This window comes from Drosophila grimshawi, unplaced genomic scaffold, assembly GCF_018153295.1.
Source record: "Drosophila grimshawi isolate 15287-2541.00 unplaced genomic scaffold, ASM1815329v1 contig_1367, whole genome shotgun sequence".
Taxonomy (NCBI): domain Eukaryota; kingdom Metazoa; phylum Arthropoda; class Insecta; order Diptera; family Drosophilidae; genus Drosophila; species Drosophila grimshawi.
The window spans coordinates 4,499,506-4,527,033 of record NW_025062889.1 but is presented as its reverse complement, the minus strand read 5'-3'; the positions used below and the strand labels follow the sequence as shown (position 1 = coordinate 4,527,033).

At 41.0% G+C, this 27,528-nt stretch overlaps 1 protein-coding gene across 1 annotated transcript; it reads right to left on the bottom strand.

The window, feature by feature from the left end:
- Positions 1-1,274: 1,274 nt before the first annotated feature.
- On the bottom strand, positions 1,275-25,904 carry LOC6559138 (protein slit). The gene is given in 21 exon segments (XM_001985701.3): positions 1,275-3,534; positions 3,634-3,803; positions 4,257-4,399; positions 5,436-5,595; positions 5,666-7,196; positions 7,280-7,423; positions 8,488-8,559; positions 8,642-9,010; positions 11,448-11,519; positions 11,596-11,814; positions 12,566-12,719; positions 12,846-13,003; positions 14,368-14,583; positions 15,453-15,596; positions 15,691-15,832; positions 17,361-17,596; positions 18,295-18,438; positions 18,663-18,734; positions 19,178-19,249; positions 19,836-19,907; positions 25,316-25,904. Coding segments are annotated over 21 exon segments (6,696 nt in total). The 5' UTR covers positions 25,684-25,904; the 3' UTR covers positions 1,275-1,496.
- Positions 25,905-27,528: the final 1,624 nt, after the last annotated feature.

The window sequence follows — 27,528 nt, the reverse complement described above, 5'->3', positions numbered from 1 at the left end:
TGTTGTTGTTGGTGTTTTGTTGTTGTTCCTTTGTTTTTGTTTCGTGTTGTTGAGCAACTTACTTAAATTAAGCACGCTTATTATTATTATCTTTTTTACTCGTTTCTTTGAGAGCACGGCGCGTTTAAAACGACCGTTACAAGTTGTGGTGTGCAGCTGTTTGTGTTATCGGTTATCGTTAATCGTTATCTTTATCGTTTTTTAAATCTTTAAACAACTGTTTTCTATCTACAAAAGGAAACTGTTACTACATTCAATTCTCTTTGACGGGGGCGCAGACGGGGGGAATGTTCTTCTTCTTATTTAGCATCGTTCATTTTCGTTTTTTTTTTTGTATATTTTGTATTTTGTTGAGGGGAGGGCACATGTTTGTGGGCGTGCGGTAGCGGTGTGGGCGTGGCACATGCAATGACTTGCTTAAAGCTTATACACTTAACCGTGTGAGTTTTGTCTGAGTGTTTGTTTGTGTGTGTGTGTGTCTGTGTGTGTGTGTTTGTGTATACGAATGAGTGTGAAAAGTTTACGAAAAAAAGGAAAGATTTAAAAATCGAAAACATTTGAAAACAAGTTGGAAATCGTGGGGGAAAAAGGAAGGAGAATTTTCAATTACTTTTTGTTTTTTTGTTTTGCGGCAGGGGCTACAGTTGCGTTCAGTTACATATATACGTATGGTTCAGTTATAGTTTGCTGTTTATATATGTACATCGCCTGGGTAGCTTGCTAGTAAGTATGCATATATATCGTATGTATATAGTATATATATATATATATATGTATATAAAGAAGCGGAAGTATACGAGAAAGTTAGGGAAAGCAAAAGCAGGGCCGCTCCTTGTTACATAAAATATATTGTTTATATAAATATTAGTTGTCAATATATGTATATGCGTCGGTTTATATATGTTTGTGTGTGTGTGTATATAGAGAGTAGAGCCGGAAAGGTCAATTTAATGTTGATATTTCAATTTCAATTTATGTAAATTATTTCAAATTTTTTGGTTCTGCTGAAGCTATTAATGTGAACTTAACAGAGTGACGCTAACAGAACGCATGTAATACTTCACTCTGCTGTTAATGTGATGCTTGAACTCAGTTAATGTTAACAGAATTTTAAGTAATTGAAATTAACAGTTAGCTGTTAATTTGACTTTAGCAGAGTAATTGAATGTTAGCGATTTGAAGATGAGGTTTTCCCAGCTCTACTTAATAGTGACTATATATATATGTATATATAAATATGGCATATGGTAAATGAGTATATATATATATTCATATATATATATATATATATATGATGAGCAGTAGTAGTAGTAGAGTAGTTAATGGGGGAAGAGTATTCGCCTCCCTTGCTAGCAGAGAGTAGTCAGAGTTTACTAGTAGATCATAATAATGACTGTGTCGATGATGATGTCGATGTCGATGTCGATGTGGACGAGAAGGTTTCGGATTGGGATGGGGATGAGGTATTCGATGGGTATCGAATACCCATTATTGTACTACCAGTGCATCAGACGCAACTGATCCAGGATGCGCTGCTTGAAGAAGGTGCCCAGCATGCCAAAGACGGTCGACACGGCCGCAATGCCCATCATGACCTGCATGACGCAATGGATGCCCGACAGCTCCTCCTCCGTTTGCTTGTGGCGATGCCGGGCACGATGATGCCGTCGACTGCCAATGCCGCCAGTTTCGTGGAGACGCTGCAAGCGTTCCATATCCTCATCAAACTGGGGTATGATGGCCAGATTGATGACTTCCGTCTTGGACAGCAGCTGCTCGTTGGCAATTGTGTGCGCCTCGGTGCCGCCGCCACCCTTGCTTGTGGCCTCATTGTGCTCGCGTTCCCGTTCCCGCTGCTGCTCCAGCTCACGGACCCGCGATCTCTCATCCAGCATGGTGTTGTCGCGACTGAAATCAAAATCGCGACCAGTGGGCAGCTGCAATGACGACTGCTGCTGCTGCTTGGATGTGGGATACTCGGCGAGATTCACCTTGGTGAGGAAGTGCAGTGTGCTGCTGGCCGGTTTCTGCTCCGACGCCTCCTGAGCTGGTTGGGTGAGCAGCGAGCGAGGCGTTGCCTCCGTAACGCCTCCCAACATGGGTAAGTTATCGCGGACTCGAGTCTCCTGGAATTGATTCTTCTTAATGCCCAGCACCTCGGACAACGGACGATTAATCATTGGCAGCAGCGAATCCGACGTGGGTCGTATTATAAAGCTGCCGCCGTTTGCAGGCGGTTCCAATATTTCGGGTTGCAGTGGTTTCGGAGTAACTGCAGCACCTGCAGCAGGTAAGGGCTTATCGCCGGCACTTTCATCCTGCTCGCTGTCCGTGTAGACGGAGTCGTCCGATGAGTCATCGGAGGTGTCCTCGTTGTTGTTGGACTTGGCGGGCTCGGCTGTTTTGGAGTTGGTGGTAAACTTGTGCGTTAGATTGCGTATGGGCTCGTATTTGGAGCTCTCCGAATCACCGCGATAAAGCAGCGCCACCTTGCCATCGGGTGTTAGTACGGGCGTTATTTTCGGATGTGGCGATGGAAAACGATGACTGCTCTCCGGATCCGGTGACAAGGCATCGAAATCTGTAAATTGTGTCGCTGGCTTCTGTTGCGCTGCCAGCTGTTCCCGTTCCAGCTGTTGCTTCTGATGCTGCTTATCGCCATCGGGATCTTGGGGCGTCTGTTGATACACAATGCCCACTTTGCCGAGTGGCGTTGATATTATCTTGATTGCATCGTTGCTATTCTTGCGGAAATAATGATTTGAGCCTTGGCCGCTTTTCGAGCGAAAGAAGCCAGTGTTGTCGCCATTGTCAGCGTATTCATCATCGACACCGTCATCGTTATCCTCGCCATCCTCATCATCGTTAGCAAAATGGCCGCTGCTCTCGCGCAGATCAATCGCAGTGCTCGGTACGGCCACTGCAACCTCCGGAGATGCTGCCGCTGCCGCCGCCACCGCCTTCTCACTCTCCGTCAGCAGCTTCTTGCGTATGGTCTCTAGATGAGTTTGCCGGTAGCTCGAGCTGGGCTTGAAGCGTGACTTGTAGCTGCCAGCACCGGCGCCGGCGCCGCTGCCCTCCTCATTCACAAAATGCTCCTCATCGGCGCGGGGCCGTGAGGTGCGTGGTCGCTCCAAAGCAATGCGCTCATCATCCTCATCATAGCCCATGTCCTCCTCCTCCTCCTGATCAACCTTTGACTGTTGTTGTGCTGCTGGTGAAATGAGACTCTTCGGATCGGGCAGCTGCTCGGGCTCCTCATCATCATCATTATCTAGATCTTTATCATCTGCAAATAAGCTCGTCTCCTCATCCAAACCATCATCATCGTCATCATCATCATCGTCATCATCATAGAGATCCGCTTGCATGCGCTCCGTATCTGTTTCCATGTCCTCCATGGCATAATCATCATCATCAACATCCTCCTCAACCGCATCTGCCTGCCCCTTCTTGTCATCTAGCTGCCCCGTGCTATTAAAACTACTGCTATGCGGCTTATGACTAAAGTTATTACTACTGCTACTGCTACTGCTACTATTACTATTATTATTATTATTATTATTATTAGTATTATAGTTATGATTATTATTATTATTATTATTGTTATTATTATTATTATTATTGGTATTATGAGTTAAGTTTAAATGTGTTCCTAGGCTAACATCTAAGCTGCTATTGCTTGGTCTAAGCAATTGGGTAGTCGCATCTTTCAGTCAGTAGCATTTCTTGGTGCATCCACATTTGCGCACAATATCTAAATTCTTGATATATTTGCGATTATTGCTGCACACCATGCGCACCTGTGAATAAAGAGAAATAGTATCATTTTGAAGATCTATTAACATAAAAATATATAGTTATTACTACAATATTTGGCTACTGAAAAGATACCTAAATATATTTCTGGCAAGAGATCTGATTAGCTGAAATTGCTCTGCAAGCCAATTTTACAAGTTTCTAACAGTTTAACCCATTAAATGGAACAGTTTTGAAGCTTCTCTGAATTTATAGATCAAATTCCAATCACTTCTCAATCATCACTGCTTTTACAAGGTGAAAATTGTATGCTAAATGAAAGCAGGGGGCGCCACTCCATGTGTATTTGCCACTTATGAAAGATAAATGCCTGCGTAATTGTTCAATAACAAATTCAATTTGTATCAAAGCCACTTTCAGGACACACACAGCGGAATTTATAATTAAAATATATGTATATATATATATATATGTGTGGATATTTTGGGGGCACTTACCTTGCGCCTTCGCACTATTTTGGCCGCACAGCATTGATTGCCGCAGCCGCCAACGCATTTGGCGTACTTCAGCGGCTGCCTCGAGCGGCAGTCGTTCTCCGTGTAATACTCTCGCACCTGCTCCTTGCGGCACGTCGCTGCGGCTGCAACACACAAGAAGAAGAAGAAGCACAAAAAATGTGTAACGAACGATGAAACAAAACGTAGAAATGCAATTAGTGTGCTACCTTTGACAAGGCAGCGGCCAGCAAATGAGATTACACACACACAACACACACACCCAACACACACCCCAGCAACAACACCTTCCCCTTGATGTGTGATATGAAATGTGTGTAATGAGTGCGTAAGTATGAATATGTTGTGCGTGTGTGATTCTGTGTGTATGTGTGTGTGTGTGTGTGTAAGCAAATTAAGTTATGCAGCGTAGCCAAGCGGGTTGGAGTTGAGTAGGATGTCTATATAGTTGAGCTAAGGTGCAAGAAAGTTATACAAGTTCTTCTGAGGTCTGCAAGCTTGCACGCAAATTGTGTAAGCAAATTACAACACTCTACCCTATAACCCCCCCTCCCCTCCCCGTACCCCCTCTCTCTTTTCCTTCCTCAATCTCTTTATTTACTTGGTGCAGTCATAACTTGTGAAAAGCTCGGTTTTAATTCAAACAACTTTGTTGACTACACTCAATTTGCCAGCTGTAAATAAGTCTTGTGAAGCCCTCAATTCAACTACAGAATCAACTCTGCCTAAGGCCAATTAGTCGATTGAAAACCAGACAATTTGCGCAACGAGAATGATAAGTTGACTTCATTTAGTATAGCAATCGTTAATACATATTCCTGAGTGATATTTCCTGTACGGAGTAGGGTTATTTCTAAAGAATTTCAAGAATGTGCTCTAAAGTTATATAATATTCTAATCGCTTAGAGGCAAAGTCAATTAAATAGCTGACGCTGACTAATATTACACTTAAACAGGCGACTGCCACTCATAATTCTGACATAATGAAATATTGAAAGCTTTACATGGACAATGCTTTAGACCACCCACAGCTGATGCCTGCTGCTGATAAGTTTAACTGCGCTTGTCAGATCTAATCTCAATCCGCTTGGCCTGTGTGTGTGTGTGTGTGCGTGTGTGTTTGTAATGATTGTTAGGAGTGGGGGAGATCGCAATATGTACCGGTGATTGTGGGGGGCTCGGTGCTGCCCTCACCTTGATCGCAGTAGCGTCCACGCTGCCCATGCTTGCATTTGCACTGGTAGCCATCCCTTGAGTTCGCATTGGGCACACAGCGACTGCCGCGACGGCACTTGTGCTCCAAGCACGGATCCACGGGCTCCTTGACAAGCAACAAGAAAATCAGTTTAGTCAAAGTTTTGTTGTGTGGCTGCTGTGTGATATGGACTCACCTCCTTGATGTGCGGAGTTTCATCCATGAAATCCTGCTCATCATCTTCCTCACCCTCGGTGGTCTCACCCTCGAGCAGAGCACAGCCGGGCGTGATTTTCTGCTGACGCTGCGCATTGCCAAAGTCGACCAGCTTGTGATTGATCCACACCTCCTTCATGCAGCCCTTGAAGCTGGTCAAATTGCGTATTTGCCAATTTTTGTACGCCTGCTGAGCAGGTTCCACGGGCAGACCGCCAAGGAACATGGGTGTGCTAAGCTTCAAATAATCATTGGAGCCTTCGTTGATAATCGAACGCGCCAATCCGCGATCGACGCGCAGTGTAAAGTTCTTTTTGATAGCCAACAGTTCCACGGCATGGTATTTGCCATCGGCAACCATTTCGAAGCTGTACATCGTCGAAACCGGATAATTGCCAACATCATAGCTAACCCGAATGCGTCCATTGAACAGCTCCACGGCCAAGTGTGCATCCTGTCCATCGTACATTAAAATACCATTCTGTTCGGCGCTGCTAAAGACAATGGTCACATTCGCCTCGGGTCTCGTGCGCAACGGTTCTAGCTCCACAAAGGAATGGTTGTGAACAAAACTGATACTCGTCAAATACTCGCACCATTTGCCGGTGTAGCCAGGATGACATTTGCACAGGTAATCGGAGCCGGCAGCATTTGGCTGAAAGCAAACACCATGTTTGCACTCATGATTCTGACATGGCGAAGTTTGTGGATACATCATGGAGATCATGTTGTGACCCTCACAATATTTGCCGGTAAAGTCATCCGGACACATGCACACATAATCATTGATGCCATCGATGCAGGTGCCACCGTTCTGGCACATATGATTCTGGCAATCATCAATGTTATCCGTGCAATTGATGCCATGGAAACCCGCCGAGCATTCGCAGCTGTAGTGGGTGAAATGATCCAAACACTTGGCGCCGTTCGCACAGGGATTGAACTCCTGGCTGCAGAACTGGATCTTTGTGTCGCACCATTCGCCCGAGAAGCCCGGTTGGCATTCACAGCGATACGACTGTACGCCATCGATGCAGGTGGCATTGTTCTGGCAACGGATCTCCTCGCCCAGGCAATCATCGATGTTCGTCTCGCAGCGGGCACCCGTATAGCCCGGAGCACACTGGCAACTGAATCGTCCCTCCTCCAGCACCGTGCATGTGGCATTATTGCGACACGGATTGCCATAGCAGGCATCGATCATAAATTCACAATGCCTGCCATGATAGCCCGGCTGGCAGAGGCACTGATAATCCCGCTGCGGCAACGCCAGACACTGGGCCTTGTTCTGACAGGGCTGTTCGTAGCAGGCGTTGCACTTGGCCAGGATGTCGTTGCGCACCTTGCCGCGACATGCGAAATTCGAGGAGGGCGTCGACAGAATTAGCTTATCCTTCATGTGCTCGGGTTCGGCACAACGGGCAATGCCCGGCTCCACATAGTCCAGCTTGATCCAGTCCGAGAACCATTTCAGCGAGCAATCACAATACAATGGATTGCTGCCCAGTGCACTGTACGACAATGGAATGAATGAAAAGTGGGTGATGGGGTCAATAAACGTTAACAAGAAACGAGACCACAATTTGCTACTCACATGTGTGTCAACGACTTGAGATCCTCGAAGGAGCCCTCGGGCAGCATGGATATCCGATTGCCGTGCAGCGAGAGCACGCGCAGATTATTTAGACCAGACAACGCATGACGTTGCAAGCATTGCAACTTATTGTACGAGATGATGCTACGCGAACAAAAAAAAAATGAAAAGAGGCCAAAAGAGAAGCAAATGAAACGTTTACCAAATTGCAGACACATGCGGCATTGCCACATTCTCAATGATGATGAAGAAATGAAAGTAATTGCAAAACGTTTCAACCAGCCACAGCAAATTGAAAAGAAATGCACCAATCGTGCGAATGCTCAAGAGCGCTTGACTACCGAGATACCCTGTAAGCTAAAATCTAGGCAAACATAGCTGAAGCATAGGAGAACTTTTCGAATATGAAATTGTTGCATATTTGCCCAGTATTTTCATACTTTTAAAAATCAGGCAAATTAGTGAATTACAAGTTTTATCAAAGCTCAGAAGTGCTTGACTAGCGAAATACTACGTAAGCGTAGAGGTAAACTAAAAGCGAGACAAGCATTTGCATAGGAGAACTTCTGGATTGAATATCATTTTTGTAAATGATTTGGAAATGTGTAAGTATTTTTCATACTCTGAAAATCAAACGAAATGAATGAAATATATATTTGTTAATTATTTGCAGTAAGTTGTATATAAAAATACTCTTGTGAATTTCTTTAGAATCAGTTGCAGATATTTACTGCAATCTATTAAAAATATACTGTTTGTATAACCTTGCTCTCAATGTGTACAGGGTATTGAAAACAGCACAGCTTTGATTGCGGATAGCGCACACAGTGGGTTAAAGGAGGAGTGGCAGGAAGAGAGAGACACAGAGAGAGAGAGAGAGAAGGGGCTGGTGGAGTAAGAGGGGGACGACAACTAATGCTTAAGCACGAGTCACGACTTAACGTCTCGAATGAATTTCGTGGCCGGTTAAGACGAGCCCAGGCCAAGGGTGGCCAGTTACAGCCACAGCCACCGCCACCGCCACCAATACCCTCAGTCGCATTAAACCGCAAAATGCAATTGCCGCAAAAAAAAGAGGAAAAACCAAAAAAAAAAAGAGAAAAAATTGTGTCAAGCCCTCTTGAAAACGTTTCGATTCGTGTTGCCTTAATGCCTATGCATTGTGGCAATTAAAAAGTCATTAGAAATGCGCTGGCATCGTTACTTACAGCGTGGATAGTTTGGTCAGATTGGCAAAGGTGTAATTGGATAGTATGGTGATTTGGTTGTTGCTAAGATCGCTGCAAAGAAAAAAGAACAGCACAAAAAAAAAAGTGGAGGAATTTATGTAGTGTTGCAACAACAAGCGGCAATTTAACTTACAGTCGTGTCAGGGCACGCAAATGCCTGATGCGCTCATAATGTATCTGCTCGATCTCATTGGACTCCAGATACAGTTCGGATGTCTCAGCGGGAATGCCACGCGGTATCTCCTTCAGTTGGTTGCGCGAACAGCGGACCACGGTGCCGGTGCAGGTGCACGCTGGCGGGCAATAGCCATCGCCGAGGCAGCCCTCGTTGTTGTCGCTGCTGCATTTGAATTCGTTGTGGGGCAGATCCTTAATTTGCACATCACGTACCTTAAGTGGAGCTGCACAACGTGCCGCTCCGCCGTTCAATGATTTTTTACGCAACCATTCGGCGAACCAGGCCAAATGACAATTGCAATTGAATGGATTCGATGCCAGATTCCTACAGCAAAAAAACAATAAGAAAAATATATAATAATATTGATTGATTGAAATGCACAGTTCTTTCATTAAATAAGTTTTAAGTACGCGTTTCGCGTTTCGCATTGCAAATTGTTTCCTTTTCCATGCATTGAAATTAGCTCTCAAAACAACAAGTGTTGTTCAGTTTATTATTGAGTGCATGCTAAGCTGTAGCTGTAGCTCAAGGCTGCAACTATTAATCATAGATTGAACTTAATTAATCGGACATAAGTGGCTGCAATTGGGATTAAATCTATTGAGAGACTGTAAGTAAGCTGAAGTAGGCTACGACTGCAAATGGTTGGCCAAATGCTGACGAAGCAATCAATGGGAGTTGCAACTGGGATTAAGTCATTATAAACTTTGTTAATTAGAACTGGTAAATGTTTAGTTTAGGGAGAGCTTCAAGTGCGTCTAAATTGTAAGCTTTAAAACTTATCTATTGCTGCTAGCTGCTGCATTTTCTAAGCTTATTGCTATTAAAGCACTAAACAGTAAAATCAGTTCAAAGCTCCTTCAACTGGCTGGCACTTTCAGTTAGGCAACTATTTCTCACTCGCCGGCTTCGTTAAGCTTTTATTGTCGTTGCATATAGCTTTTGATAAAACTTAATTCAATTTCAGAGTGTCACTTGTAGTAATTGCGTTATTGATATTTAATATCAGCTTGGCTCCACACACACACACACACACACACACACACACATATACATATATATAATTTTGAATGGTTTCATTAATTAATAGCAATTTTGCACTTTGGGCATGCAAATGGTTGCCAGCACATGTTTCACTTTGTTCAATTTTGCAACTTGGGGCAGACACACACACACACAAACACACACACACATACGTTTATTTATACATAAGTGCTATAAGGCCTTTAATTATGCGCCCCGTTGAAAGATTGCAAGGCTGGCGAAACAATGGATCGCAAATTACATTGGCAATTCCAAACGTTATACACCAAGTCCAGACTAATTTAATAAGCAATGCTGCTTTGTCATGCTATCAACTTGTGTGTGTGTGTGCTGGGTGTGCGTGTGTGTGTTGGGTGTGGAAGAGTGGCCGCAGGCAACTAACTAACACTTTTGCTGACTGACTCCTACTGACTTCCAACCCGCAACTCGCAACCTTTCAACCTCCCAGCCATCCATCCACCTGAATGATTGAGTATGTGGGTGTCGTGTGGTGCACAGCACTTAATGACTTTCATTGATGCTATTTATTAGCTAGTTAAATGAATTTTACAATAATTTTAGATGAACCACAATACCTCACAGCAGCTACCAGCACAATCAACACACACACACACACACACACCTAATGTACAGTCTAACCTAATTCAACAGAACGCTTTGTAAGTCTTGCAATACGCAAAATTAACTATAAATTTCTATTCAATATTCTTAGCTAATTTCTCTATTTTTTTATAGTACATTCCTAGCTAATTTCTCTCTTCATTCTGGGAATCGATTAATTTTCAATTTTCTATTTATTTCTAATGAGCAAGCGTAATAAATCTCACTTGGTGTTTAAGGAATATTCAAATTATTTGCTTTACACAACATTTGCAATAAATCTCAATTGATGAATTACAAAGTATTGGGCAAAGTTGTCAGATATGTTTAGCTTAGCCAGGTTGTACTGTATATATGTATGGCTTTGCGCTTTTTATTGAACTCGATTTTAATTAATTAAATCATCGAAGGCAGCGCACACTCGCAATTGTGTGTGTGTCCGTGTGTGTTTTCTCGGGGGGTAGTTGTGAGGGTTGATTTACAACAATATGGAGCAACAGACAGACAGACACACACACACACCCACACTTACACACACACACACACTGGCATACACATGCAGCTGAGATACAAGAAGACAGCGGGTGAGTTTTATATACGTTCAGTGTAGGTTTGTGTGTTTGGCTCTTATCGTCGGCAGCCCTGCTATAAATTGAAGTTCAATTGAATTATATACAATAGTTGGTGGCATGCAATGAAGAAAAACGGATTTGGTAAAGCAGCAGCAGCAGCAAAAGCAGCAGCAAGTAGCAAGTAGCATCAGTATCAGCATCAGCATCAACATCAGCATTAGCCTCAGCAGCAGCTTCTGTTTTGATGTGAAACGAAATCAGATTGAAGTTCAACTAGAGAACAATCAAAACCATTAACCTCATTTTATGTGCCTGTGTGTTCTGTGTGTGTGTGATAGAGCATTAGTGGAGTAGGAGGCAGGCAGAGCAGGAGCGAAGAAGAACGAGGCAATTAATGCCAAAGCTAAATCATTTATCTATTGAAGTGCATGCAGCAGAAGCAGAAGCAGCAGCAGCAGCATCATCGCTTATGCACCACTTGGCACAGTTTTAATTGCTATGCATAGCCAGCAGCAGGGGGGGAGTATTGCAGGGGTTGTACTTACAAAGACGTCAGCGAGTTCAAATGCTCAAATGATCCAGGCATAACGCATGAAATTTGATTGTCGTAAAGATTGCTGCAAAGAGTGAGGAAAAAAAAAAAATAGTTTTACAATTGAATAAATGTTAAGTGTTTTAAAGTTTTCAACTTACAGCGTTTTGAGCTGATGCAAGCCGAGAAACATCTTATTCGATATTTCCTTAATCTTATTCTCGCCCAGCTGCAGGTCCTGTATGCGGGATGCGCCCTCAAAGGCATTCGGCTCAATGCCAGTTAGCTGATTGCGTTTCAGCTCCAGTTTCACCAGATGCGGCAGTCGTCCAAAGAGTCCATCCGAATTAATGCGACCCAATTCGTTGTCGTTGAGTAAACTACGAGCACAAAATACAATATACACATTAAACACACAAACACAGACAGCTTCAACTTAATGTTAAATATTTAAGCTGCTTATTTTAAACTACGAACAACAAGTTGAAAGTGGTTGACAAGATTGTGCATTTTTAATTAATTTTTGATGTTGCGCGTGGATTCAAGCAAAGATTTTCAATAATTGATGAAAGCATTTATTGAGAGAGTTAACTCTATTAAAAACTTGCTAGCTAGCTTGATCTTAGTATTTTGGCTTAAATAATAGCTAATATTCCAACTTGGCTTCCGCTTATTATTAGTTAGAAAATGTAAGTCTCTTATTAATTAATCAATATTTAATTGTAAAAAAAATAGCATTGTAAAAGTGTTGATATGAACTATTAAAATTCCTAGAAAACATTGCAATTTTGTAAGCAGATTAACGACAAACTACTTTCCAAATTCGATGGCTCTAATATATGGACTTGAACTATTTGGAATTCGAGGTGTGTCGACTTGTTATCGATTTGGCAGCATCCTCCACGCAAACTTAACACAACTTTGTATCTGAGTATAAAATCTGTGCCACCTTTGAAAATCACGAAGCGTTAAGTAATAAATAAAGCGCCATTTAGCGAATAATATAGCTGTTACCTTAAGCTAGGAGCTGCTTGAAAGCTATTATGGTACTTTTGTTGTATAATAATTTATAGTGAAATAAAATTCGCCAAGTATATTACGAGTGTTTTGTCGGTGCAACTTGCAACTTACAGTTCAGTGGTATGCAACGGAATGTCGCGTGGTATTTCCTTCAGGCCACGTCCCGCACAATCGACGGTGGTGCCTTCGCACTGGCACATCGACGGGCAGTCCGAATCCATGCGACACTCGCCGGATAGCTTCATGCGCAATTCATCCCAGGAACCTGCAACAAATTGCATTCGAGTGTGGGTGGAAAAAGTTAAGACATATTCTTTTATTTTCCTTTCTCTTCTGGAAATTGGCAGAGGGGAAGTGGGAAGTGGGAAACGGGTGTGGGTGACGCACTTACATTTGAATTTCTCCTCGCGCAACGATTCAATGCGCCGGCGATGCATCCGCTTCGGTGACTCACAGCGTGCTCCACTTGTCTCTATGGGATTTTTGTGCAAATAGTCGGCCAGCCAGCGCAGATTGCAGTCACAAATGAAAGGATTCTTGGCCAAATGTCTACACGTTATACATATATATATATATATTTATATATGTATATATGTGTGTTTCGTTGTGTGTTGCAAATGGAAAGAAAGCAAGAAAGTAGCATTGAGCATTTGTACTGAATGGAGCGTAGGGAATTGCGAGTGGCAGCAACAGAAGGGGTAAGTGGGTTGCTGGCAGTTAAGAAAAGCAAAACTGTCGGTTGGAGGAGAGACTTGAGACGTCTTAAAAGTACACCAGCCCTGTGGCTGCAACGTTTCCGTTGTTTATTGTTGTTATTGTTGATTTTGTTGTTGTTGCTGTTGTTGTTGCTGTTGTCATTGTCGGCAACGTTTTTGAAAACTATTTTCAAAGGCAATCCTCGCCCAGCCCAGCCCCCGTCCAGACCCAGCCCAGTCCCCGTCCAGACCCAGCTCAGCCCCCGTCCAGACCCAGCCCAGCTCCGTCCAGACCCATCCAGCCCAGCCCTGAGCAGTGAGCTGTCCCTGTTAATGCCTTGTGACAGAGTGCCCATTAAACAGACGCTGGCAACTACTAAAGTCATCTTAACTCATCTTGTTCCTAAAGAGCGGCTTTTGCCTCACTAATTGAATTCAGTTTTAGTTTTGTCTTTAATAAGTTCCAAGTTTTCTGTTAAGAATTCATTCTTCGAGCAATTGATATTCTTGTCATTCAAAACTACAGTTGCTGATTTGACTTAGGAAAGTATCCATTTATTGGAAACTTATTGTCTCTTTTAAGTTTTGTTTTTATTTCACATTCGTTGTTTTTTTTTTTGTAAGCTACTTTTGCATTTGCCAACTACTTTGGACTTTCTCTTAGCTACTCCGATATTTTTCGCAGTTATTTGCTTTTATGTTGACAACCCTGACAAATACTTAACCCACTCGAGCACATCGTATACCAACTTAAGAACCGCACAGCACTTAAAGACAGCGCATTTATCGATGCTAAGGCTTGTGTCTCCCTGCCTGCCTGCCTGCCTCCCAGTTGGTGGTTGGTTGGCCTAAAGAAATCAACCCATCCGGCCCCATCTTTTGTTCGTCGAACATCTTTACGGTTCACAGGCGATATTACTGAAAAGGCGGTACGATGTTGTTTGGCTGCTAAACAAATGTCAACGAGAAGGCGCTGCTGGGGCAAAAGAGCTGGCAAAGTCAAAGCAACTACTAAATGCACTTCAGAGGTTTAACACCAAAGTGCCTGGGTGCCGCAGTGGCTGGTTGACTGGGGTACTCCTCCATTCAAGTCTTGCTTGCTCCAAAATGGGGCGTCAGTCAGCTCACTTGCAACATCATGCAACATGCCTGAATGGTGCTGATGGCACTGTCGTGGTGGCACAGTGGCAGAGGGGGCGTTGGCATTGCAGTACTTACACCGTTTTGATGCTCTTCATGGCGTCGAATGTGCCATTAGCCAGCGACTGTATGTTGTTGTCGTACAGCGATAGCAAACTGAGGCTGTGCAGGTCGCGGAAGGCATCCTTGCGTATGCAGGAGATCTCGTTGGCATTCAGCAGCAGCAGCTGCAGCGAGCCAAGTCCTTTGAATACGCCCGAGGGTAAATCCTTTATTTTATTGCCATACAACACGCTGTAAGCGAAACAAGAAATAGAGAGAGAAGCGCAAAAAAACAAAGGAAATGAATAAAGCACAAATAGAAATACACAATAAAAGAGAGCTCGAGTCGAGATCGCGCCCGACTTTGCAGATACCCTGTGGACAGGTGTAACAAACACACAGTACACAGTCTGTGACATGTCTTTAATCGTCTTCATATCTTCTTCGTCTCTAAAGAAATGCTCAAACGGAGCGTGGCAATCGGTTATCGATATGTTATAATCGAAGGCAGTTATCGACTAAGCAAAAGCTTAAACTGCATATGATAAAAGTAAATCTGCACTCAAAACTATCTAGTCTGCTAGCTCAGACTGAGCATTGGCTTTGATTACTCTGCTGTTGATTCTTATCCACGATATACACATATATTTTATGCATTCCACTGGCCATCACATAAATTTGCCCAACTTCATGATACCCATTTAACCCAATTCTAATGAGTACAGGGTATATAGAGCGCAAAAAAAGAAGAAGCAGAAGAAGGTAGGCAGCTTGTTGTGGTGGATTCCTGTTGTTGTCATTGCGGGCGGCAACTGGTTTGGCACACAGACAGACAGATAGACAGACAGACAGTCTGACAAACGGACAGACATGTTTGGGGGGCAGATTGTTGGCAACACAGGTAATCTGATGCCTTGCGGTGTTGGCAACGCTTAGCATAGGCCGATTAGCTCCTCAAGCCTGAGCAACGAGCCCTTCGGCCCAGTCAGGCTGTGTGTGATGGACCTGACACCACTCCACACACTCCACACACACCACACGCACACACTCGCATTTAGCGAAGCGAGTGCACATTTGGTTGGCATATGCTACTTGTTGCCACTTGTGGCAGGTCTACTTACAGCGTGGTTAGCTGCTTTAGGCCACTTAGCGCATCGTGTGCTATACGCGATATATTGTTGTTGGACAGATCGATGCGTCGCAATCGTCGAAAGCTGGAAAAGGACTTGGCTGGCAGCTCCGTGATGAAATTTTGTTCCAGGCGACTGCAAAAACATAAAATACGATTGGAAAAAAGCGTAGTTAAAATGTTGTAATGTTAAAATGTTAATGCTGTATGTGCATGTGATTAAAACTCACAGTTCGGTGGTATCATCTGGCAGCGTAACGGGCACACTCGTCAGACTCTTCTCACGGCAATCGACGATGCCATCGGCACAGCGACAGGGATGGGGGCAGCTGTTCTCCACGCCGCATTCCATTGGCGCATGCTCGGTGAGGCCTGCAAGTGCAGCAAGTGTGGCAAGTGGCAAGTGTAATACAAACTGCATATTTAGCTGATCACAGCAGCGATTCATTCAGCGAGCCACTTGCATTTGATTTGATCCACAACAACAGCAGCAGCAGCAACAGCAGCAGCAGCAACTACATAATTATGAATGCTACTGTTGCGCGCCAAGATGCAACTACAACAGCAATAACAGCAACAACAACTTTAGAGCTGCCACAGCTGCCGCTGGTCATAAATGTTTACCCACATAATTCCATAGCATTTTCGTATACACAAAACGAAAGTCAAACACAACACAAACTAAGGCAAACTAGCGTCAGAAACAACTAATATCGAATTTTAGATGCTCTTGGAAGTTAAGATACGCCCAGCAGCAGTTAACATACTCTTATTGAGAATACTCTGTAATTATAATATAATAATTTTAACTGAGCTATCAATTCTCTATAAAATCTTCACGTTTGCCATCTAATAGTTAATAGCTTAAAATTACATCAAAAAAGATTTTCATCTATTCAAATTGCCAACTCTTTGAACTTTTCAGGCTTCTTATGACTCCCCCCTTTTTGTTGTGTTGATTTTCTCTTTTGTTAAAAACTGATTTGCTTCTTGCAAGTTATGTGTACTTTCCTTAAATTATTAACCATTAAAAAGGAATAAAATCTTTTACTATTGATTCATTCAAAGAAAAATAAACCATGCCATTAAGCAAGCAAACATCAAATCAAATCAAATCAAATGAACGCCTCATTTAACAATCAACATTTGCAGCTTCAGCTAGCTGAGCTGGTAAAGTGCCTGTTAAAAGTGTGCAACTCTTAATGCCATAGAGCATAACAGCAAAATACAATAAACGATGGAAGGAAAACTCGTTTCATGGCATCGTTTGGCGCACATTTTCCGCTTCATTGAGCAGAGCAGCCCAAGAGTCTATTTTTTGTTGTTTTTTTTTTTGGAGTTGAGTTTTTGTTGAAGTCGAAGACTCCATTGGGAGGCTTCCAAATGCTGGTGCTGCTGCTGCTGCTGCTGCTGTTGCTTTTGCTGATGCTATTGCTGATGCTGTCGAAGCTGCTGTTGCTGCTCAGTTGCCCGCAGCAGCGTTTGAGCATCTGCATCCCAATCAAGCAAAGCGATGACGGCGTTAAACGTTTTGGCAAACACAACGTTGATGATGCTAAGCACGCCTAACCCCGCCCCTCAACCAACCTAACCCCTTCATATCCATATCTGCTGCTGCTGCGACTGTTGCTGCTGCTGCTGCTGCTGCTGCTGCTGCTCGTTGTTGTTATTGGTTTGAGTGGGCGGCACAGCGGGGGCGTGCCCATATGACTGCTTATGATTTACAATGCTTTGTTTTCGATATCTCTGTGTGTGTGTGTGTGTGTGTATTATTTGTGTGTGTTGTGCTCGAGCATATAAAACTAATTAATTTGGCATAGCATTTCCAAAGGCCCCCACGACATTTGTCCATTTTTGGGTAACAAACTGTAAAACTGTCCGTTGGTGTTCCATTCCATACCTGAGCATTTGAACTCCTGATCGTGCAGGTCCGCCACGTTTTGGCCCTTCAGCTGCGACGGCGACTGGCACCGTGTATAGGGGGCGAGCCGTGGGGCGCTGCGTAGGTAGCGCGACAGCCAGGACAAATGGCAATCGCAGGCGAACGGGTTGTCAGAGAGGCGCAGCGCTCGCAATTTTCCCAATCCCCCAAAGGCATTGTGCGGCAGAGCGGTCAAGTTATTGTTATTCAGTGTGCTATACAAAAAAAAAATAAATAAAAATAGGAATAAACGAATATAAGCAGGAGAAAAGAGAGAGCGAGAGAGAGAAAGAGGTGATTGCATTAATACATTATCAAGTGAATGCATCTTGCGAGTAAGTCCAAAAAATATTGGGGATGGGCCCAAAAAGGCATTGGAGCATTCATTCCGCCAAGTGAAATTGGCAGAATTACAGTTAGAACAATTTCATTGAATAAATTGCATTATTGATTCATTTAATGCATTACTTTGTGATTTATTCGTCAATTCACAGAACTGTTTACAAATTAAATAGCTTTATTGTTATATTTTAAACGTTAGTGTGATTTATTTGTCTGTTTAAGATTTAAATATCATTTGACTTTATCGATTCATATTTGGCTTTATTGTGATTTATTTGTCAATTTACAGCACTGTTTCATATGTAAGCATAATTTGTTGCAATAAATTGCTTCATTAATTTATTTTCTCTCTCCTTTTTTCAATTTACAGCACTGTTTAATGTTTAAACACTGCCAATGTATTATTGCTTTGTTTTTATGTGAATTTAATTCTTTTGTTTGCCGATTTACCAACACTGTTCATTTAAGATGATTAATGAACTGATTTATTCTCATTTGATTTCACAGCATATATAATTGACTACCTTTTGAATGATCAAATTAGATTAGAGTAGAGTAGAGTAGTACTCACAGTATTTCCAGCTCCAACAGTCCCTTAAAGGCATGCTCATCCAAACATGTGATTTGATTGTTGTCCAGCTGTAGGCTCCGCAGCGACTGGGCGCCCTTGAAGACCCTACGTCCCACGGTTGTGATGACGTTGTGCGAGATGTCTCTGGAAGTTTGTTGAGGTTGAGGATGTTGCAGGCAGGCAAGACAGACAGGCAGGCAGGCAGAAAAGCATTCAGTCAGTCAGGCAGGAAGAGGAAGGATTTGAGAGAGTCAGTTAGCATTTGTAATCTACTTGGGGCGCTACTTCTACATACTATATAGTATATGTAGGTAAGTAGATAATCGTATATATATATATAGTTGCTACATTATTACAAAATTACTTACAATCGCAAAAGACTCGCTGAACTTGTCACAAAGTTTTCAGGTATTGCCTTAAGTCGATTGTTGTTTAGGCGTCTGTTTTATAGAGTGAAGTGTTTGGTTTTTTGATTTGGTGTTTTTGATTGGTTTTTTGTATTTGTTTTTTGTTTTTATTTTTTTTATATATTTTTTTTTTTGGTGTACGAGCATATTAGATACGCAAAACGAAACGCAACGAAAGTAGAGAGATATGCATAAAACGAAACGAGAAAAAAGATACAAAACGTTAAACTCAAAACTCAAGAATATCGCAACAACTAAATCGAATTTTTGCACGATTAATATAAGTTTTTTTTTTTTTTTGTGTTTTTTTTTTTGTTATTTGTATAGCTACGAGCTATGTGAATCTATGTCTATAAAGAGCAGCAAATTTTGGTTAGTTCAAAAGTGAATTAGTTGTAAAAATCTCATGCACTAGCATCAAATTAGCAAGTTCGATTCGATTTACCAATTGGACTACAGTTTAGATCTCTACTTACAGTCGCTCCAGCGAAACCAAATCTTGCAGAGCATTCTTCTCAACGGAGTGGATCTGATTGTCCGTCAATTGACTGTGGATATAATAAAGATAGTTTAGATAGAAGTATTACATATTAGTTCTAATAATACTTGTTTAAACTTTGCTCCACTTTTATAACAAAGCAATTTGAAACTATTAATAGTAATTATAAATACTTTATTGCTTTCAACAAAATGTAAATAGCAAATTGTGTATTGCAAAATCCGTGTAAATCCAAGTAAGCTTTCAGCGTACAGTAAAAACACATGTTGTGAGACCTGTTTTACGCAGTGACTTTCAATTGCAATTTGCTGCTTGAATTTATGGGAACGTTATCATGACATTTGGTGTTAATTTGCATGCCACATTTTGTGTTTCGCAATGATAAATACTGGACAGAGAACGTAATTTAATATACACAGAGTAAGTAAATAAATGAATGAATAAATTAAATTAAACAACAAAATCTAATAAATATCAAATACTTTTACGTTCCTTGATGAAGCTATTTTAGTTTGGATAAATTAAGATTAATTGCTGAATAAATTTAAAAATACATTAAAGTTGTCGAAAGTAAGCAACAAAAAAATGTAAATAATACATAAATAAAACTTGAATATCGCAAATTAAATACTTACAGCATTCGCAGCTTGGTCAAACGCTGAAAATCCGTCTCGTAAATCACGGTCAAATTGTTGCCCTGCAAATCGCTGCAAAAAGAGAGAAAACACAATTAGGAGATTATATATTTCGATTAGGCATTGTCTTTAATTATGTTGCAAGTTGCAACCCGAGTGCTTGTAGCGCGCTAATCGAAATCAGCTGAAACAAATGCTCCGCACATGTGAGAGGCGATAATAATTTTTAATTGCTTGTAAGACAAGGCACATAAGTAAAGAAAACAGCAACTGCAACATCTAAGATATGGAATACAAGCAGCTGAGAAGATGCAGATGCACAAAGAGCGAGAAAGAGTTAGAGAGGGAGAGAGAAAGATGGAGAGAGAGAGTGGGGGATGCTGTGGCTGCTGAAAACACAGCCTTTTGTCTGATAACGAAAATATGATATTTAATCATTTAACATGCGCTGCGAGTAGATGAAAACTTGTTTTTTCGTCTCTTTATGGTGGCGCAGACATGTAGACGGACAGAGATACAGAAAATTTGTTACCTGTAGATGTCATAACAATGAAATGCAACCTAAGAGATACAAAATACCTGAACAAGAGCCACAGACCCATGTGCGCATGCGCAGCCATAAGCAACAACATCCACAAACACTGCAACAACAACTCGTTGTGCCTCAGCTGCTATTTTTTTGAGTAAGGTTGGCAGTTAAAAGAGCCAAGAGCCAAGAGCGGCCAAGAGCCGAGCAACAACAGGTAGCAAGACCTTCAGTCTGGGTCCAGAGCCGCAGACCCAGGCCCAAACGAGAAATATTGTTCAGCTTAAGCCTTAATGAAACTCGCATCAAGTTGCCGATGAGCGCAACTACACTCACACAAAAACTATATGTAAAAGACAGACAAGTGTATTCATTCATATTCATTTGATTGAATTATTCTTTGAAAGCATAAAGCAGTCTAAATATATTTAAAAGTCAATTGCCAATCACATTTCTTTTCTTTTAAAATTAAATAATTAAAGCTATGCAAATTCTTACTTGGCATATTTGAAAATGAGTAATTTCAAGTATTTTTATATATGAAAATGTTTTCTTGCTTCAACGGCAAGCATTTGAAGATTATTGCTTGAAAAGTGCTAACAAAATATGTAAGATTAGTAAACAAATACCAAACAAATCTTTATTTTTCAATTTAAACAAGATTTTCAACTTTTCCCAGTGTACAATAATGCCCAGACTCAAGCTGCTTCACACGACACACACAGAGTAACACACACACACACACACACACACACACACTGAGCCACACATGCACACACACAAGCAGTGTTTTTAATGAGCTTAATATCTTGGCAAGATGTGGGCATCTCTGGCTTAGATCCAACTGATTACAAAGACGTACAACTCCACGAGAGATGCGATACACAACAGACAAAACAAAACAAAAAAAAAAAAACAAAAGTGATAAAAAAACTAACAGCAAAGACACAAAACTAAAGTCGCTTCTAATTGCTAGACATTTTTCAAAAGATTTTCAAAAATAATTATACTAATCGTAAGTTATATTTTTTTCTTAAGTTACCAAATGGTTTTGTTTTGCCGTTTTTGTTTTTTTGCTGTTATAATTAAACATTTAACATAAAGCATTTAACTTCATTAGATTTGTTGAAGCATTCATAAATTGGCCAAAAGCTTTAGTGGTTTTTTTTTGTTTTTGTTTGGGATCCAATTAGATTTCAGCTTGAGTTGCTCGTTTCATTTTTTTGGGCTGCTGTCTTTGAAGATTTTGGCAGCTATAAATTAGGCTCACCTTTTTGGATGATTTTTTGTTGTTGTTGTTGTTGTTTTTGTTTTCAACTTGAGGTGTGAAAGGGCTTTTGGGCACAAATTGGGGTTAAGTTCGCTGGGGTTATATAGAGTTCTTGGCATTGTTCCAACTCCAAAATTATATGCAAAACTGTTTTCGTGTCAATTGTAGGAAATGTGTGGGCAGCTGCCTCACTGAGTGACTGACTGGCTGACTGACAGTTAGCTATGCGACCATTCTAATCCTCCTTTAACCTGCCCTCACCTCCCTCTGTCACTGTCACAATGCTCATTTCCATAGCCATAGACTCGGCTGTGTAATTAAATGGCAAGCTTGGTTTGGCTCGGGCCTGGTTCTCTCTCTCTCTCTCTCTCTCTCTCTCTCTCTCTCTTTCTGCTCTGTGCTCCGTTCTCTGTTCGATGTTCTGTGTTCTATGCTATAAGGCTGGGCCAACATTTGCCCTGGCCCCAGTTTTTGCATTGGGGCATTGTTTCTGCTATTCCAGTGCCAGTGTCTACCAATAGTTGTGGGCATGTTCAATATTTGATGTGCAAACACACACAAACAGCTACATATGTGTATGTGTGTGTGTGTGTGTTGTGTATGCCAATGTTGGCATTAGGGTGACTCAACTCAACTGCTGATTATCATGGCTTATATTAGCCACTTTTTATGTATGTATATATGCAGTAATTAAGGTTACATCAATTAAACTGCTATAAAGAATCCTTTAATTAAGGCTAGTTTGCCGTTTATTATATTTTAAATAAAGGGTTACTGCAAATGCGAAATATTTTGATGCATAGTTTATAGCTTCACTGTAATTATAGTGAAGTTAACAAAATTGGCATTCAGAAATGCCATTAAATTCTTTCTTTCTTCAAGTATTTATTTTTGTTAAATACCTTAAAGTTTACTGGATACTTTCCCAATCATACGGTATTCTTCTCAGTTGGAAAACTAACGAATGTTTTTCATGTAATTTCAATACTAAGAAAAGAAAAACAATAATTCTCTAAAGCTCTTAAGCTAGCCATGAAATAAATAAAGAATCATTTTTCAAGAGCTTAACATACAAATAAACACGATTTTATTGTTAATTTAAAAACAATTTAATATCGTAGCAGCTAGTTAAAAACCGCTTAAATTCCAAATTTTATTTTTCAATTATTGATTGGATTTTAAGAACTCCACCTTTTAATACTCAAGAGTCATAAGTATTCATTATAGATTTTCATTTATGGGTTTTAAATAAAACTGTCAATCATCTTTTGTCAAGTATACCCTCCCCATCTCCATCTCCATCCCCGTCGTATTTGTGTAGCTCAAGTTTCATCTTTCAATTAATTTTTTCTTACTATACAAGTAGTACTCGAATTTCAACCACTTTTACAGCCCCTTATTCTGATTTGTTACCTTTCTGCGTGTTTCATTTTTATAAGTTGTTTTGTGCAGCGTTTTTTTGTTGCCACATTTTCCATAGTTTTTCAATTGACTGTTGTTTTTTTGCAACTCATTTTCTCATTTCATTTGGCACACATTTAATCTATTTTTTGTACCTCCCGTTTCTTTCTGTCTTCAATCTGAAAATCTGTCAGTCAGTCGACTCGGGGGGCTTTCCCAAGAACGACTTTTCCGCAGCGTGGCATGAAACACCCTGTTTCCGACAGGCGCCTGGCATTTTAAAATGCAAATATGCCGTGCATGCTGATATGTTTTCTGTTTCTGTTTCAGCTTTTCATTTTTCTTTCGCTCCTTTTTTTTATCGTATAATTTTTCATTTCTTGTTTTTTGCATTTTGCATTTTGCTTTTTGCATAAAACAAATGTGTCCCTGAGCGCTATTTGACTGTTCGGGGCGACTCTGACTGCTTATAACTGGGCTATGTTGCTGTTGCTGTTGCCCCAACGTGGATATCTGTTATTAATTTATGTAGAGAATAAAGCAACAGCGACAAACGCGGCAACTGCCGCTTTTGAGGTCGCTGTGAAGCGAAGCGGTCTACAGGTCTGTTGGGGCCAATGGGTAATTGGAGGATTGAAGGTGGAGTTGGGGTGGGGTTGTGGGGCTCTCTGGCATTTTGCATACACTTGCTAATTGCCGACGCGTTAATTTATGTGGCGTCGGCTTAATGCATTTGACCATTTTGCGCACGTTGTTGCATGCAACAATTGCCAAAGTGGGCTCGCACACAGTTGACGCTGTCTGATGCCTGCTTCGACGACAATTAATAAACTTAATGGCAATTTAATGTACGACTCCAAGACTACGACGACGGAGACGGAGACGACGACATCGATGAGATTTCCATACGCCGTTCCCAACATTTGTCCATTTGCTCATTTGTTTCGCTGTTATCGACACTGTCGACATGGTCACCGTCTTTATTTGCCTTTAGCTGTTGCTGTTGTTGTTGTTGTTATTGTCGTTGCTGTTGTTGTTTCCCGTTTGTTGTTTGCCTTTGCCGATTTTAGTGTTGTGGTTGTTAAGTAAATACCAGCAATGGTCAGCTGCACGCGCATGGCGTTATGTATGCCATAAGTGCTTATATAACACAGGCATATGCTCGATACACACATAGTCACAGCTCATAGATCATTGTCAAGGCTAAGCAGTAGCTCTTGCAGTTTGCCATCCAAACAGATAGCAGAGATAAGCGTTTAATGCAGTAGCATTTGGTTATTTCATATCACATCAGACCCAGACCCATCTGTCAAACATTCCCAACCAAATACCTAAAAACAGCTGCAAAAAGTTGTGTTTTCCATTTACATATTTAATTTTCTATATATATTTCTATATTTATTTAGTTGCCTTTTGTTATACAAAAAATAAAAATGATATTCATTTCATAATTTTACAATTTGTTTGCAAACTGTTTTCACCTTGAATTCAAATATGAAAAAAACATCTAGAGCTTTTGAAGTCATATATTTGGCAATGTTATTATTATTTTTATTAAATTTTCTGGTCTATAGATACTCTATATATTAAAATATGTTTATTTATTTTAATTATAAAAAGAGGTCACCAATCGAATCTCGGTATACTAAAAATATTTTATCAAATTTGCATGTGTAATTTGAGAACTTTTGTCTAGGCTGTCATGTCTGTCATGCATTTATGAATTTTTACATAAATTCCAATCAAAAATCGTGATTCTTAATTGAAATGCAGCACTTATCTAGATGTCAAACCATGACTAAAAAGGTATTGCTTTAAAAAAATCTGTTTAGCTTCGACTTCGAACTACCCATTTCATTCATTTTTTGAAAATGAATTTTGGGTGAAAATCCGGTTTAAAAATATAAATGAAGTATTTATTTATGCTTATGAAAATCCAGTTCAGTAGAGTTTTTGGATGAATTGCGACTAAGATTATTGCTGTGAAAAGATTTGGCCAATTCCAACATGTCATTTTTAAGGATAGAGTTAATCCATGAATTTCGATTAGGAATCGAGTTTACAGATGTAAATGCAGTTGACTTGAAATGGTCTTTCCAAATTTATATGCAGTTTTAAACTACAGCTCAAACCATATTGAAAATTCATTGCTTTTGAAAATCGATTCACTTTTGACAAAGTTATGATAGTTAAAAAAAAGACTAGTTGTAGTTGTAGTTTTTCTGTTTTTGGGCTTGCTCGCTGTCAAAATAAATATTAATATATATATGCATATGTACTTACAGTCGTTCGACATCCGCTGATATTTTACGTGGCACCTGTGTTAATCCACGATGTGAACAATCGACGGTTAAGCCGCTGCATGAGCAGACCCTTGGGCAGCGTGCCTCTGTGATGACACCCACACCGCCACCGGGTATGTGAATGCCAACGGAGCCAAGGCCACCGCTGGCAATGGCCGAGCTGCCGTAGCCGCCCGAATACGGTTCCGCATGGACCGTAACGCTCAGCAGTTGGGGGAGCAGAAGCAGAAGCAGGAACGGTTGCGTTTGCGTTTGCCTTTGCCGGATTAATGCCTTGGCTATGGCTTTACAACGCGTCGGTGGTTGCAGCGTTGAAGGTGGCTGCGTCGTCCTGGACGGCGGCGCCATTGTGGCACATTTATAAGCAACGTGCCTAATTGAAAGTATCGAGTGCGTGTGCGGACGCCACTTTGTCAACAGCAATCACGTTTCCACAAATATTTGCACAACTCAAAAAGGATTGTTGTTGGGGGATTTTTACGTGTTTCTCACTCTAACCCCAACCACCACCGGCGGCGGCACTACGTATTTGTATATTGTATGTATATATATTGATTGTTCACGACTGCAAGAGGATTTTATTGTATTTCGTTATCGTCGTCGATATTCGTTATTGTTATTTGTTGTCGCTGTTGTTGTTGTTGTTTGAGTTGTTGTGCCGGCGCGTATTTTATTTTCTTTTTGCAGCCCGACGCGACCGCGCGACAGGGCAGAACTAATAGCGGCTGGACAGTTGCGGCAATGCCAGCGAGAGATAACGAGCTACAAATGTAACGAGTAGCCAGAGTGACGAGTGGCGACGAGAGGAACGAGTGCGTAGGTAGCCCGTTTCACTTTCTGCATTAGCTTAGGTAGAGGTGCCCGGAAATGCGCTTCGTTTTTGTATCTTTGAGATATGCACGCACTGACGTCGCACTGCCACTTTGCTGTCAGCAGTTGTTGTTTCAGAGTCGCCTCGCCAGCAGCGGCAACTTCATCAACATCATCATCATCGTCAACAAGAGGTCCGTGCGTCCATGTATGTGACCTGCTGTGCGCATCTGCAATGAAAAAAGAAATAGATAGATAGATTTAGAAAGAGATAGAATGAATGAAACGCCATGTCAAGAGAAATCATGAAAAATTATCTATAAATTCGGCAAGCGTGTCTACGTCAGTGCACTGGCAGGAAATTGTTACTGACTGCGATATAAATATATAGACACACATGGACAAGCACACTTTGACAAGTTTTCTATACATATATAACTATAAAAAATGAAATGGAAACGAAAATAAAGTGTCAGTAGTCAGTTATTCAAAGTATTCAATATTCGATTTAAATGGCATGAGAAATGTGAGACACAAGGCAACAATATATTCTGGGATATAGGCTGAAGTTATTGTAACATAGATATGATATATTTGAGAAGCAGATCTTTAGTCTAGTAGCACATTTGTGATAGTTTAACATTATTCATATTATCAGAAGCAAGTAAATTTAAGAAATTCACCATCGAAACAACAATTTTAGCAACATTAACTTCGTGCATACCCGAAAAAACCACCAAGCTGACCAACGGAAGACCACATTTCCAAGTTTTCATTCTTAAGCAACCAAAATTTTGAGGGTCCTCCTTCACTTGTCCCCCTTATGTACTTTACTCTTTAAGGTCTGCCGACAATGCTCGGGGGTTAGTTTTGTAACCACCTGTCAGCAGCAGTAGCTGACAGCGCCAACAGAAAGAAGACTAATCACCTTAGTCGAACAACTATTACTATAGCTACTACTTGCACTGCACTGGGGAACATATGTTTCCTTAAGTCAAAATTGGTGGGAGATAAGAAACAAAAAGAAATAACAACCTGTAGGCAGCCAGAGCTAATGACTCAACTTATGTGCTGCTGAGTGAAAAAAAAACATGTGTTTTTCTAACTTTTTTCACAAGTTAATTTTCTGAAAACGCTAATGTATGCTGATTAAGAAATAATTTTGCTATCGCTTAACTCATTAATTGGTTAATTGGATTGAAGCTGTTTAACAATCCTACGCATTTTGTGATTTAACCTATTTCTGGGGTTCAACTAGTTTAGAGCCCATTTAAAGCTAGCTGGACAGCGAAACAATTAAATTTAAGAGCTTAAGAGAGCACTTTGGCTTAATTAAATGCGTCTACAAATTTGTGTGTATCTCTGTTTGTGTGTGTGTGTGTG